At 42.9% G+C, this 13,469-nt stretch overlaps 1 protein-coding gene across 1 annotated transcript in view; it reads right to left on the minus strand.

The window, feature by feature from the left end:
- Nucleotides 1-4,996: 4,996 nt before the first annotated feature.
- Nucleotides 4,997-13,469, minus strand: part of WASF1 (WASP family member 1) — a 173,379-nt gene continuing 164,906 nt past the window's right edge. The window contains 4 exon segments of the mRNA XM_073337020.2: nt 4,997-5,858; nt 9,553-10,081; nt 10,083-10,167; nt 13,048-13,227. Coding sequence (XP_073193121.1) covers nt 5,701-5,858; nt 9,553-10,081; nt 10,083-10,167; nt 13,048-13,227 — 952 coding nt within the window. The 3' untranslated portion in view covers nt 4,997-5,700.

Here is a 13,469-nt window from a genome sequence, read left to right on the forward strand (position 1 = left end):
GGACAAGGCTCTGATGGAGGTCCCATTAAAGCTACTAGGACCATGTTAAGGTTCCACAGAGGAACCAGCTCTTGGACAGGAGGATGGAGACAAAGTAGCCCTTTTAAGAATCTTGTTACCGTGGTACTGGAGAAAACTGACCTTCCCTGACTGGGGGGGATGAAATGCTGATGTTGCTGCCAGATGACTCTCAATGAACTAAGTGCAAGTCCTGACGACTTAAGGTGCAGCAGGCACCCCAAGCTGCCCTGAACAGAAGCCATCGGTTGAATTCTGCAGGTCAATGAACACACCGAAAACCACTTCTATTTTGCCAAATAGGCCATTCTAGTAGAGGGCTTTTTATTGTTGAGTAGGACCTATTGAACTGCCACTGAACACCACTCTTCCTCCTCATTTAGCCGTGAAGCAGCCGTGATTGTGTGTGACATTGGAATGGAGAGGAAGGGGTATGGGAGGCTGAACTGACAGTGCGAGGAGGTCAGAGAACCAGTACTGCCTTGGCCAGCAGAAGAGCATATGAGAGAGTTGACTGCGCAATGAGATTGAAAGCATCAGACAGGGAGCTGGATTGAGGCCCCCTCAAGAGTGGAACAGATACCATTTCCTGTTGTCCCTCGTGTCAAACAGGTCAATCATCGGAATGCCCCATGCCACAAAGGTGACCTGGAGGACACTCGAGGTTCAGGGGAAAAAATCCTGCTGAGATGGTCTGCAAGATGATTCTGGATCCCGGGCAAGTGGTCAGCTATCGGAGTGATACTCTCCTTAGTGCAGAATTGCCACAACCTGACTGCCTCTTGGCAGAGCTCCCCCTTACATGGTCATGTAATACATTGAGGTGGCATTATAGATAAGTATGTGAACCACTGAGCCCCTCATATGGTCCAGAAAAGCATGACATGAATTATAGATGGCCCAAAGCTTCAGCGCATTGATATTCAGTGAGGACTCCTGCTCTGACTATAGAACTTGAACTTTCAAGTTTCAGTGACTCCAGATGTTCTCCCCAGGGAGGGAGGCATTGGTGACAACAGATCTGGCTGGTAAGCGCCAGACAAAGGGAATGCCCAGACAAACATTCTCTGGAAGCATCCAGCACTGCAGGATCAGTGGAGGGAGACAGACCAATCTGTCCAAGGAGTTAAGTCAGACAGTAAACTGTCCCGACCCACATTTGAAGAGGTAAAGTGGACCACTTGCAAACTGGACCACCTGCGTGCAAGTGGATGTGGCTAAAGAGCCTCAGGTATATCTGCGCTATTGTGGAAGACTGAGGCAAAGAGGTGGGAAATCGTCTGAAAACGGTTGGTCGGCAAACATGCTCTTGAACTCTTAGTCGATTAGCACCCTAATGAACTTGATTTTTTTGAGGTGGGAACCAAAGTTGATTTTCTGGTGTTTAAGATCAAATCCAGCTTGTCAAGCAAGTTCAGTGTAATGTCAATATGAGAAAGAACTTCACCTGCCCCTCAGTAGCCAGTCATCCAGGTATGAGAAGATGTGGATTCCTTCCTTTCTGAGGTATGCTGTCACCATGACCATGCATTTGGTAAAAACCCAGGGGCAGAAGAAAGACCGAAGGGAAACACCACATACTGAAAGTGGCACTCTGCTATGACAAACTGAAAGAATTTTCTGTGGCTTGGCAAAACTGCCACATGAAAGTAGGCATCCTGAAAGTCCTGAGGAGCAAACCAGTTGTTCTGAGACAACGTGGGGAAGACAGTCAATAGAGTGACCATGTGGAAATTTATATATCTGATATATTTGTTCGGCCATGGAGGTTGAAAATGGGTCTTACCCCTTCCTTGGATTTGGGCACCAGAATGTACTGTGAATAGAAGCCCTGACCCCACTGTTCCAGTGGAACCTCCTCCACCACTTCCAAAGCCAGTAGAAAGTGGACTTGCTCAAGGAGCAAGCAGTATTTTGTGAGAGCAGCCACTGAAGAGGAAGTGGAGAGGAATGGACGGGAACTGGATGGCATAGCCCTATTTGACAATGCTTAGGACCCAACTGTCGGCAGCGATTGAGCCCCAAACATTGTAAAAGTGAGTCAGCCTGTCCCCAAATGAAGGGGTTGGGGAGAAGGGAGTGATGACTGGAACACTGCTTTGGACCAAGGACTCAAACTAGGTACTTGAAGAGTGCTGGGGAAGGCGTGTAAACTGTCCAAAACCCAGACCCAAATGTCTCCTCCTCTGGGACTTATGCCTCTTTCTGAGGTAGTCCCACTGTCTTGTGGGAGAGAGAAGCTGCCCAAAATGTGCACTGCGGATGATACTGTTGTTGCTGTTGACCACTGTAGTGGCACCTCTGCCCTGTCAACATATGCACCTCCAAGGACCGTAAGATAGCCCTACAGTCCTTGAAGCAGTGCAAAGTCTCATCCACCTTGTCTGAAAAAGGGAATAGGCTGTTAAAGGGCAAATCCTGTATGGCCTGTTGTATATTGGGAGCAATGCCTGAATTCTGCAGCCAGGACGCCCCTTTTGTGGTCCCTGCAAAGGCCATGACTCTGGCCGAAAAATCCACAATATCCAGCATGGACTGCAACAAATTCTTAGCTACCAAGCAGCCTTTGATAATAAATGCCCGAAATTCCACCCTCGAGGCTTTGGGCAGCTGGTCGACAAACTTAGACAGCTGTCCAGTTCATGAAGTTGTATTTGGACAGCAATGCTCATCTGTTAGGAAGGGAAGAGGAGGTGTAAATCTTCCAACTCTTCAAGTCCATCCATTTAGAGTCCTTATCCTTGGGAGTAGACTTAACTCTGCCCTACGGGGCTCTGTTTTTGACTACAGTTACGACCAGGGAGTTTGGGGCTGGATGTGAGTAACCCTCAGATCCCTGCACTGACACAAAGTGGCATTTCTCCTTGTGCTTCACAGTAGGTGGTACCGAAGCTAGCATGCTTCAGAGAACCTTAGCAGGCTCTAGGAGAGCATGATTAATAGGGAAGGCCACTCTCCTGGGACAAATGGCTGCAGGATATCCAGCAACTTGTGGATATTCTCCTGCAGAAACTCCACTTCAATACCCAGGGAAGCAGCCACATGCCACAAAGGTCCTGGTATGCCTTGAAAGCCTCTGGTACTGAAGAAGAGGAAGAACCAGGTACTGCAGAATTGTCCGGGGACGAAGAAGTTAACTGTTCCAGAACTGCGTCCTTTTCCAGGACTGATGGACCTCGATGGGATGACACTGGAGGCTCCATGAGGGGAAGGATCACAGTGCCTGGGCCTGCGGCAAATCAACGGTCACTGCCACAGGCCTGCTCGGTGGGCTTAGAACAACTTGAGGAGTGGGACCTCTGCAACAGAGGGGTGTTCCATGACAAGTGTCAATTCTGGTACCCCTTGTGCTCTAGGAGCAGCCCCCAATATGGGTCAGGCAATGGTGAACAGGAGGACGATCCCAAACTGGATGTCGAGGAGTCCTGGGTTTCAGAAGATAAAGATGGAGCCAGTCCTGAGGGTGCGAGCAACTGGTCTGACTCGTTCGGAGGCCAAAATGAAGAAGGAACTGGCATCAGTGGTGGAAATGGTACCGCAAGCACTGAGTATGCCTTTGTTTCCAGTGGTGGAAGTAGTGTTGAACCCCCAAAGTGGGGGGCAGTGAGTGCCACCACATTAACAATGACAGCATCAATAGTAGGGGTGCTGAAGAGGTTCCCGGTGCTGAGGAGGTAACTTTGGCCCAGCTCAGCCCCGCTTCCATTGTCTGTGGAAGGGAATCATTGGGATTTGGTGCTGATGGCTGGGCAAGCCCCTGAACCTGTGGGGCCAATGGGGCTATAAAAAATGCAGCCCTGGACCAAGGGAAAGATTGGAACAGAAAGGCAGAAGAGGTCCATTGCTGCCTGATATGCCACCAGAACAAAAGCAGCTGGTGCCAGTATTGGCCATATCAGTACTAGACTCAATGGATGCCCCAGGCCCAGAACGGAGCCAATGGTATGGAGTCTGACTTCCCTGCGTGGTAGTGTTTGAGAGGACCTACTCCCGTGCACTGGCATTCACACCATGCCAGTCTGTGATCTTTCTGGAGGAACCAGACAAGTCCCCATGTGACCTGAAATGGTCACGATCAGTCTTATGTGACCTTTTCCTTGACACGCTCGACAGGCAGCAACTTCACTCTCTTCAGAGAGGTACCAGTTGGAGGATGCGAAGTGGCAGCGCTCTCAGAACCTGAGGGTGACCTCCACTCCAGTAGAGGCCTGGGTGCTGAAGCAGGTGCTGCTTTAGACAAAGATCTCTTGCAACTTGAGACCATTTCATGAATGATTTGCAAATTGAACACTGCTCCCTGAAGTCGGCTTTGCCTAAGCACAGCAAGCATTGGGTGTGGGGAATGCTCCCCCACACAATGGTGAGGGCATCACCAGGGAAATACTTAAACAAAAGCTAACACTATACTAAGGGTACTAATTAACTATATATATAGAAAAAGTCACTAAGAAATAGAGAGGTGCAAGGTTACAAACCATACAGAGCTGACTCCAGCCACTGAAGGGGGTCGGGGAAGCACCGCCTCATATAGCCAGGGGCTATGGCCATAAGCTGCGAGAGCTGCCCCTCTATGGGTATTATGAGGCAAAATTCTCTGGCTCCAGTGCACTGGGTGCGCACACACCTAAGTGGAATACATGGTTGCACTTACTTGAACTCTGAATTCAGTCCAAAATTGCATTGGCTTTTTGTGTATATGGATGTGGCTGACATGCAGCATAAATTAGACAGCATGAGACATGATTTTGCAATATCATCTAGTTCTTTCAGTGTTGTTTCACAGGAACATATTCATTCTGATTATTGCCCCCCCCCATACATACCATGAGTTAAATTTTCAAAAGTACCTAAGTTACTAGAAGTTTAAGTATAATTATAAAAAAAAGACTACGTGATTTAGGCACTTTTGAAAATCTTACCCTTCAGATCCTAAGTAATGCCAGAAAAAGGGTGATGTTATTAAAAAAGCAACAGCTAAGAACATTTACCATTTATTAAACCAAACTGTTATTTTTAACAGTTACATAAGTTACACAGCATGTTTAAGTCAGAAGATTTCACACAGAAAAAATTTGAACTTTTGTATGCAGGCAAAATAGTACCACACGATATGTACCTGGGAGGGAGGGGGAAACCTCTAAACATTCAAATAAGGCCATAATTATTTAAAAAACAACAATAAAAGCCCCCAAAGATCCTTTTTTCCTTTCATTGTGTTCAGTGCTGCTAACTTTATGTACCTTCTTAGTGTACAGATGTATATCTTGATAGCTAGGCTTTAAAAACATTTATCAAAAATGGAATAAGGCTCATTAGTACATACAGCTGCCCTCGGAATTTCAATCTCAGTTACCTTCATTAACTTAAAATTCACAAAGTGCACAGTTAAGATATGCCAAAAAATTGAAACTGCTACTCTACCAACAGCTGCCCATGCTTAATACTTAGTGGTCTATTGGAACAAAATATGTTCTTTCAGAAAAAGAAAAGCCACTGTAAAACATTTCGTTTCAAAGATGTGCTAGTAATTTTCTTGTAAACTGAAAAGTAGAAAAACATGGATTAATGATGTGTAGTGTAAAGAAAAAAAATACAAAAAACACTAGAAATGACCATCAAATGTTTTCAAAGAACAATCACCACAATGGACATTAGCATTCAGTGTATATCAATGCATCTATTTTACTCCAACCAATCCACTTCATCAAACTCTGAATCATCTTCTGAATCACTGTATTCCACAGCAATGCGGCGAGACAATATAGTGGCAACATCATTCTCAATGCGCTCATGTTTAGCTTCTTGTTCACGCTGCTCTTCGACTTTGCGTAGCTGAATACCTAAATCACAAACATAATAATAATAATAATAATTTCCTTGTTCTTATGCGTAATACTTTTACCAACAGCTCTCAACTTGCTTAGCAAACAAAAACAAATTGTCTGAGAACACTGCCTGTCAGAGAGGTAACTAATATTATATTCATTTTAAGAATAGGAATTGCTGTACTAGATCAGAAGTCCATGTAGTACACTATCCTGCCTCTGAAAGTAGCTTGTAGTAGATATTTCTGAGAAATAAACCCTAAAAACCGTAACTCTGTAGTGACACCATACAATAACTATATGATTATGATCAAAACATTTCAGTATCTATGTTCCCAGATTAAATTAAACTGATTTTTAAATACAGTTTTTTCATATTTTTTTTCTCTTCATGGTTTCACTTAAGGTTGCTTGAGTACCTTAACATACTTGGATTGCCTTTATGTGTAATCTTAAATCTGAATTTCCTGGCTTGGAATGCTAGGTTTGGGAATAATTAAAACCTCTCTGCTGTATTTTTTACCTTAAGTTTCATACTCTGAACCGCAACTCCCACTTAATATAGTGTTTTGTTTGGGAATGTCCTTCATTAAAAAATGAAATACTAAAAATGTCCATTTCCAAAGAAAATAGTGTGTGATATTTTTCATAATCTGAAGGTGTATAGTATGAATCTTAAAAAAAAAAATTATTCTTTTAAGGCCAGATTCAGCAGTGCAAAAGCACAGGGCGAAACAGCTGAAGTCTACTGGTGAATCTGGCAATTGCAATTGAATTTTTATATAGAAGGGTGTGTTACAGAGACCCCTCTCTCTGTGAAAGGAGAGATGAGGAAATCTGAGTCTGAGTTCCAACGTTTCTGCACTTTAAGGAACCTCAGTTCCCCCAGCAGGGCTGCCCTGGTGAATTATACATGACTGGTACCTCCCCATACTGGTGTGGGGGGCACCAGCTAAAGGGGAGGATACATTACCTGCCAACATGCCTCATCCCCTCCTGTCCCCACCCCCAGCCTGGAGCCACTGTACTCCCCCCTGCCCCATGTTACCTGTGCATGTGTGTGGGGTGGGGGGGTGGCAGGCTCTGTCCTCCCACTGCACCGGCTCCCGCCTCTGGCACCTTTGGCTGCCCTCCCTGGCAGCCAGGCCCGGGGCGGGAGCAGGCCAGAGCCACTCCAGGTCACTGCTCCTTCCCTGGGAGAGAGCTGGCTGGGGAGGGGTGGCAGCCGACTCCTTGCCCAGGCTCAGCTTCCGTGGACAGGGGCGGACTCCAAGCATGCCAGGGAGCAGTGGGGGCTCTGGGTTGCTCAGCCGCAGTCCTGGGAAGCCCACCTGGGCAGGGGGCAGCCCGCTGCCGCTACAGCCAGGTGCTCTCCCAGGCAGTTGCTGTGTTGTACTGGGCAACGTCCCAGCACGGCCAGAAGTAGCACTGTCCCCGCCCCTTATGGCTGCTGGGGGGTGTGGGTGGGGGGCACTTGACCCTGCGTGCCGCCCTTGATGCATCGCCACTGTCGGGTGTGCAGTGCAGTGGAGGCAGCAGTTCCATGGGGAGCCTTTCAAACGCTGATGTCCAAGGTAGCACGGACCCTTTAAAAGTAACTTCCTACCAATAAGCATTCTTGGCACACATGTAAGGACTCAGTGGCATAAGGAAAACTGGACAAGCAACAGAATTTTTTTGCATGCAAAATAGCTACAGAGAAAGGGTGGTGATCGGTAGAGTTACTTCTAATGTCACAAAGGCCTCATTTAAGTTACCTGAGCTGGTGAGCTGACCGTAACTTTTAAAATCATAACAATCATTAATAACTTTACTTAATTACAACCTAATTGTTTCCAAGTATATAGTATAGACACAATAGATTTCAATGAATTTTAGCTAAAGAAATTTGAAGAGTTTGCAAGATTATTGTTAAAAGCATTTGTGACACGAAAAGACGGACAAATGTTAGGTCTTACACAACTTGTTTTAAATTTGATTTTAATGCAAACTCATTAACTGATTCATTTCAGAAAATTCATTCTATACCCAAAGAGTAAATGCTGGGGAGGCTGAATCCCTGCTTTAACCACAAAATGGAACTCATCCTTAACTATGGTGTGCCGATTGGTGCCTCCACAGTGTTAAAGATTCTAGTAAGGAGCCGTCGAGCACTCGATCAGTCTTCAACAGGGCAAACGTTTAAAAATCTATGTTTACTCCATTTCCTAGCTCTTAGGCAGGTTTTAATCTATGACACTACTCTACTTTTCACCCCCATGGTTACTTAGTTTTCTTAATAGTGTCTTCTGTGGGATTCTGTCAAAAGGTTTTAGAAACTCAAATGAATTATGCCAGTGGGTTCTCCTTATATGCTTTTTTGCTGACATGTTCAAATAATTCTAACAGATTAGAGAGGAATGATTTCCTTTTAGAGAATTCATGCTAGTTATTAGATGTAGGTGTTCTATACCTATGTTTTTAGTTGTCATTTCAATCCATTTACTGGTACTAGAGCAAAGCTAACTAGTCTGATTCCCAAGATCATCCTGACCAGTTTTTGTAAAGATATATTTATCACTTGTTACCATCCAGTTCTCTGGTATAGTGGCTTACTTCACAGAAAGATTGCATTTTTTTTAAAGCACCTCAATTACTTCATTCTGAAGTTCCTTCAGACCCCTTTGATTTATACTGTTCCGTGTCCTGTTAGTTGAGTAAAGTGAGGTATAAAGAGGTTAAGACAAGTGACTTTCCTTAGGTAACATTATTTGCAGCAGGGGATATAACCCAGGAGTCTATCCTCTCTCACTTCTCTGCTCTAATCTAGAAAACACTTGCTTATTGTAAACCATGTTATATCTCCAAGTACAAATTCTGCTCTGTTTGTTGAAGAGTATGCAGGGAAGCCTCTCCCAGTGAACCTAAAAACATTGGAGAAGGATTCCAACTAGTGTTGAGGGCAGCACTAGAAGAGACCCTATAAACATGCACCAGCAACCCCAGTCCTAACGGTTCATGGTTAGACCACCAGTGCACATGTTGTAATGTGAAGAATGTGCAAGATAGGAGAGCATCAGTAAGGTACTGCCCCAGAAGGTTCCCCCATCCCTTTTGTTCTCCTGCCTTTTGTTGGCAAGATGGTTCTGGGACCCACTGGTCCACGAGGCAGCTCAGAGTTACAAAACAAAACAAAACCCTTACTGATTTAAACTTTTAAAAAAACTGCTGAATATGTCCTTGCATTGTTATTGCACTGCAGTAATGTGTGTGAGGAATACTTACATAAAAACAGGATTAAAACCCATATGCCAGTCTGTCTGCTCTGCTCTTAGCTAATAGCTGTTGTAAAAAATATTCTTGACATTTTTGCTTTCCACACAACTTGGAACAAATGTATCAAGAGATACTCTTCAAATAATTAGAAATGAAAAGATAATCTCCATAGATCATCTAGTAACATATACATTTCCTTAGCCAACTTTTATGGAGAACTGGTTTTTGCATTCTAAACTACACTCCTGATAGGTGCAATTATGAGTTGAACAAAATCGGTCTACTTGGCAAGCTGCAGAATACAAATATTGTGCAGAATACAAAGCACACCAGATTTAAGATACTCTTGTCAAATCTTTTTTCCAGAGGTGTAAATTATTCCATCTGTTAAAAGGACATTCGTTTTATTAAACTGCTGAGACCAACTTCTGTTCTTTTAGTGGCCAAACGTTACCTTTTCGTATTGCTTCCAGTAGAACGCTTCTGGCGTCGCTGATTACAGGTAGAGTTGACGGATGGCGTTTGGGTTCAGGAGCAGGAATCACTTGGGATGGTGGAGATGGGGGCATGACTGGAGCATGAGGGCCAGGAACAATGGTTGTGGGAGGGTGAGAGAGGGTGGCAACTGAGACAGGAGATGAGGGTCGAATGCCAGGGGGAGGCAATGGAGGAGGTGGTGGGGGTGGAGGAAGTCCTTGCACTTCAGCTTGTGGAACTGGCTGAGCTGGGAGAGTTTCACATACTTGGGCAGCTCTAGTGACTGGAGGAGAGGGCTGTGCTAGGGGTGGTGCAATTGGAGGAGGAGCTGGATGCAGAACTCCAGGAGCAATCTGGAGAGGAGCTGGTGGAGGTGGCACTGCTGGCGCTTGCAAAACAGCTGCTGGAGGTGGGGGTGGTGGAGGCATGGGTGGCGGAGGGGTGGACGTCATTGCCGCTCTCAGCGAGGACGCTGACAAAGCAGATGGAAGAGGAGGAGGGGGGGGGAGGGGGAGGTGTGGGGCTCACAAACACTGGTGTCCTGCCTGTTGCTGGTGACTGAGGACGATTTTCTATCAAACCTGTGGTGGAGCTGAACACAAAACAGAAGGACAAGTTATTAAAACCACAAAGTGGAAAAACTGGCTAATATCATTATATTTACAGTTTTTTTGCTTGTTAATACTTAAGATCAGTAATGAGGGCTCTAAAAAAGCTAAATGTACTGACGTGACAACTGCATGGCTACTGTAGATCCCCATGAAATCAAATTTACCAAATCTAAAGGCTAGTTTTTAATTGTTTGGGTAGAACATACACCAGCCTTTTCCTTGCTAGCCTATACATATACTCAGGCAAATAGCTGAGTTTATTTCTCTTAGCTAAGCTTTCCTACAGTAAGTAAGATTTTCCCTACACATAGTAGTAAATCCAGAGATTTATTCAAAGTATGAGGACAAGCTCGTAGAATGTGGCAGTCTTGATTAATTCCCTTTATTCTAAAGTGGGGCTGTCAATTGCCGTTAACTCAAAACAAATTAACCCAATTAAACAATTAATCACGATTAACTGCAATTTTAATTGCACTATTAAATAATAAAATATCAATTTGAATTTATTACAAATATTTTTGGAAGTTTGTCTACATTTTCAAATATATTGATTTGAATTACAACACAGAATACAAAGTGTACAGTGCTCACTTTATAGTATTATTTTTTATTACAAATATTTGCACTGTAAAACAATAAACAAAAGAAATAGAAAAGAAATTCACCTCATACAAGTACTGTAGTGTAACCACTTTATCATGAAAGTGCAACTTACAAATGTAGATTTTTTTTTTTTTTGGTTACCTAACTGCACTCAAAACCAAAACAATGTAAAACTTTAGTGCCTACAAGTCCACTCAGTCCTACTTCCTGTTTAGTCAATCGCTAAGACAAAAGTTTGTTTACATTTCCAGGAGGTAATGCTGCCTGCTTCTTACTTACAGTGCCACCTGAAAGTGAGAACAAGTGTTCGCATGGCACTTTTGTAGCTAGACTTGCAAAGTATTTATATGCCAGATATGCTAAACATTCATATGCCCTTTCATGCTTTGACCACCATTCCAGAGGACATGCTTCCATTCTGATGACGCTCGTTTAAAGAAAAAAAAATGTGTTAATTAAATTTGTGACTGAATTCCTTGGGAGAGAATTGTATGTCTCCTGCTCTCTGGTTTTACTCACATTCTGCCTTATATTTTGTGTTATGGCAGTCTCAGATGAAGACCTAGCACATGTTGTTCAATTTTAAAACACTGTCACTGCAGATTTGACAAAACACAAAGAAGGTACCAATGTGAGATTTCTAAAGATAGCTACAGCACTCAACTCATGGTTTAAGAACCCGAAGTGCCTTCCAAAATTTGAGTGGGACAAGGTGTGGAACATGCAGAAACTACAGAACTGGAACCACCTTGTGTTGGTGGCATCTGACTCAGATGATGAAAATGAACATGTCATCAGCAAGTTTATTGTTTTTACAGTGCAATTATTTGTAATAAAAATAATATAAATTCAGCAATGTACACTTTGTATTCTGTGTTATAACTGAAATCAATATATTTGAAAATGTAGAAAACACCCAAAAATATTTAAATAAATGTATTTTATTATTAAGAGTACAATTAAAACTGTGATTTATTGCAGTTATTTTTTTAAATCTCACAATTAATTACCATTATGTTTTTTTTAATCGTTTGAAAGCCCTATTCTAAAGGGACTATTTTTACAGAATGATTACCTAGATAAACTGACTTTGAAACTGAGATATGGGTTTAAGTTCATTGACAGGTCCAGTGGTACCGTACAAGATTAGTCATGTGTAGCTATATACACATAAGACACTCCTGTCTAATTCAGTGTAGGACCCTTTTCAGTCCTCAAAGAGACAAGAGATGACTGTAAATGTTATTTTTTAAAGTATAAACTGCTAGAGGAATTTCTCAATCAGAATACCCAGGTAGGAAAATTTAACACTCATAACAAGAAAATGTTAACCCAATAAAAGAGACATATTTCTGTGTATAGCCCTGGGATAGTGGAAATACTTTCATTTGGACAGACATTAAACTATTTTGCTGACATAACAACATACTCTAGATCTACTCTTGTATATTCCAGATAAAGGTAAGGGGAACCCTATAAAAATATAATCCATAAAGTATGACTTTGCTTGGATATGAAGTTACATGGAAAAATACTGTCAGGATGATTTTTTTAGATGGTATCCCAATATTCCACCCAGTGTTAGAAAGGCATAAAGAGAAACGATGTCTGTAATTTAATCTATTTTGTAGTCAATTGTCTGTCAGTGGTTTTCAAACTTATTTGATCGCACTCCCCCTTCTTTGTGTCTCTAGTTTACACGCCCCCTCACCACACATGAACATATACAGATTTAAAAAAAAAAATCAGCGTGCAACTCTGACTAATAACTAAAACCAGTAAACCATTGATTCAAACAGAGCCAACGATCCATTGTAATAAGAGCAAAAGCAAAACTGCGACTGTGGTGGAAGCTTATAATTCAATGTGCAGACTGTGTTGTAGCAAATGGAATAACGTACAGATAGTAATGAATGATGTTGTACAATGCTATGCAAGCTTAACAGAAATCTGTCAAAATGCACAGCGCCATCTGAGAACCTGATATGTCTGGAGGAATCAGATTTGCTAGTTACTCATTGCTGTGGGTAAAATACATGCAGTATGTTTTTTTCCCCCCTAAACCATTGCACGCCCCCTTCCCAGGGCAGCCCTCCACCCAGTTTGAGAACTTCTGGTCTATGGTGCTCTCTGGGCTGAAATCAAGTACAATAATGATGCTGCTTGCTTCTTCAAAGCATAGTCTTGCGTATTTGGACCTTTTTCAGAGATGTACATCAGTTTATTGTTGGAAAGTTGTTCCAAACTTGACTCCTTACCTAATACAAGGAGGTATGGGTTTCACATCTCCTGCTCCATGCATTGGTGGAGGGGGTGGTGGCTCATGTGGTCTGACCAACACTCGCTCCTCAGCTCTGCTCAGAAGTTCAGTCATCTGACTATAGGGTAATGCAGAAAGGGAGTAGGATCCATCCATATGATCCACATATGGCTGAGGTCTAAGAAAAAATAAAGGCAATTTTCCACTTCAAAATTGTCTTGCTGATGATCACAGACAAAATCATTCATTACTCAGCTCAGCTACTATATTATACTTCAGTTTGATCTCTGAATTAAATTCCCTCTCTGCACAAGAGATGCCAATCGAACTGTGGTTTTTAATTTTTTTTCTTTTCCCTTTCTGCCCTACTGCTTCTAGCAATTCAAACGTTAAAACAATTTTTCATTGGTAAACCCATAC

This window comes from Lepidochelys kempii, chromosome 3 (assembly GCF_965140285.1).
Source record: "Lepidochelys kempii isolate rLepKem1 chromosome 3, rLepKem1.hap1, whole genome shotgun sequence".
In the NCBI taxonomy this organism is placed as follows: Eukaryota; Metazoa; Chordata; order Testudines; family Cheloniidae; genus Lepidochelys; species Lepidochelys kempii.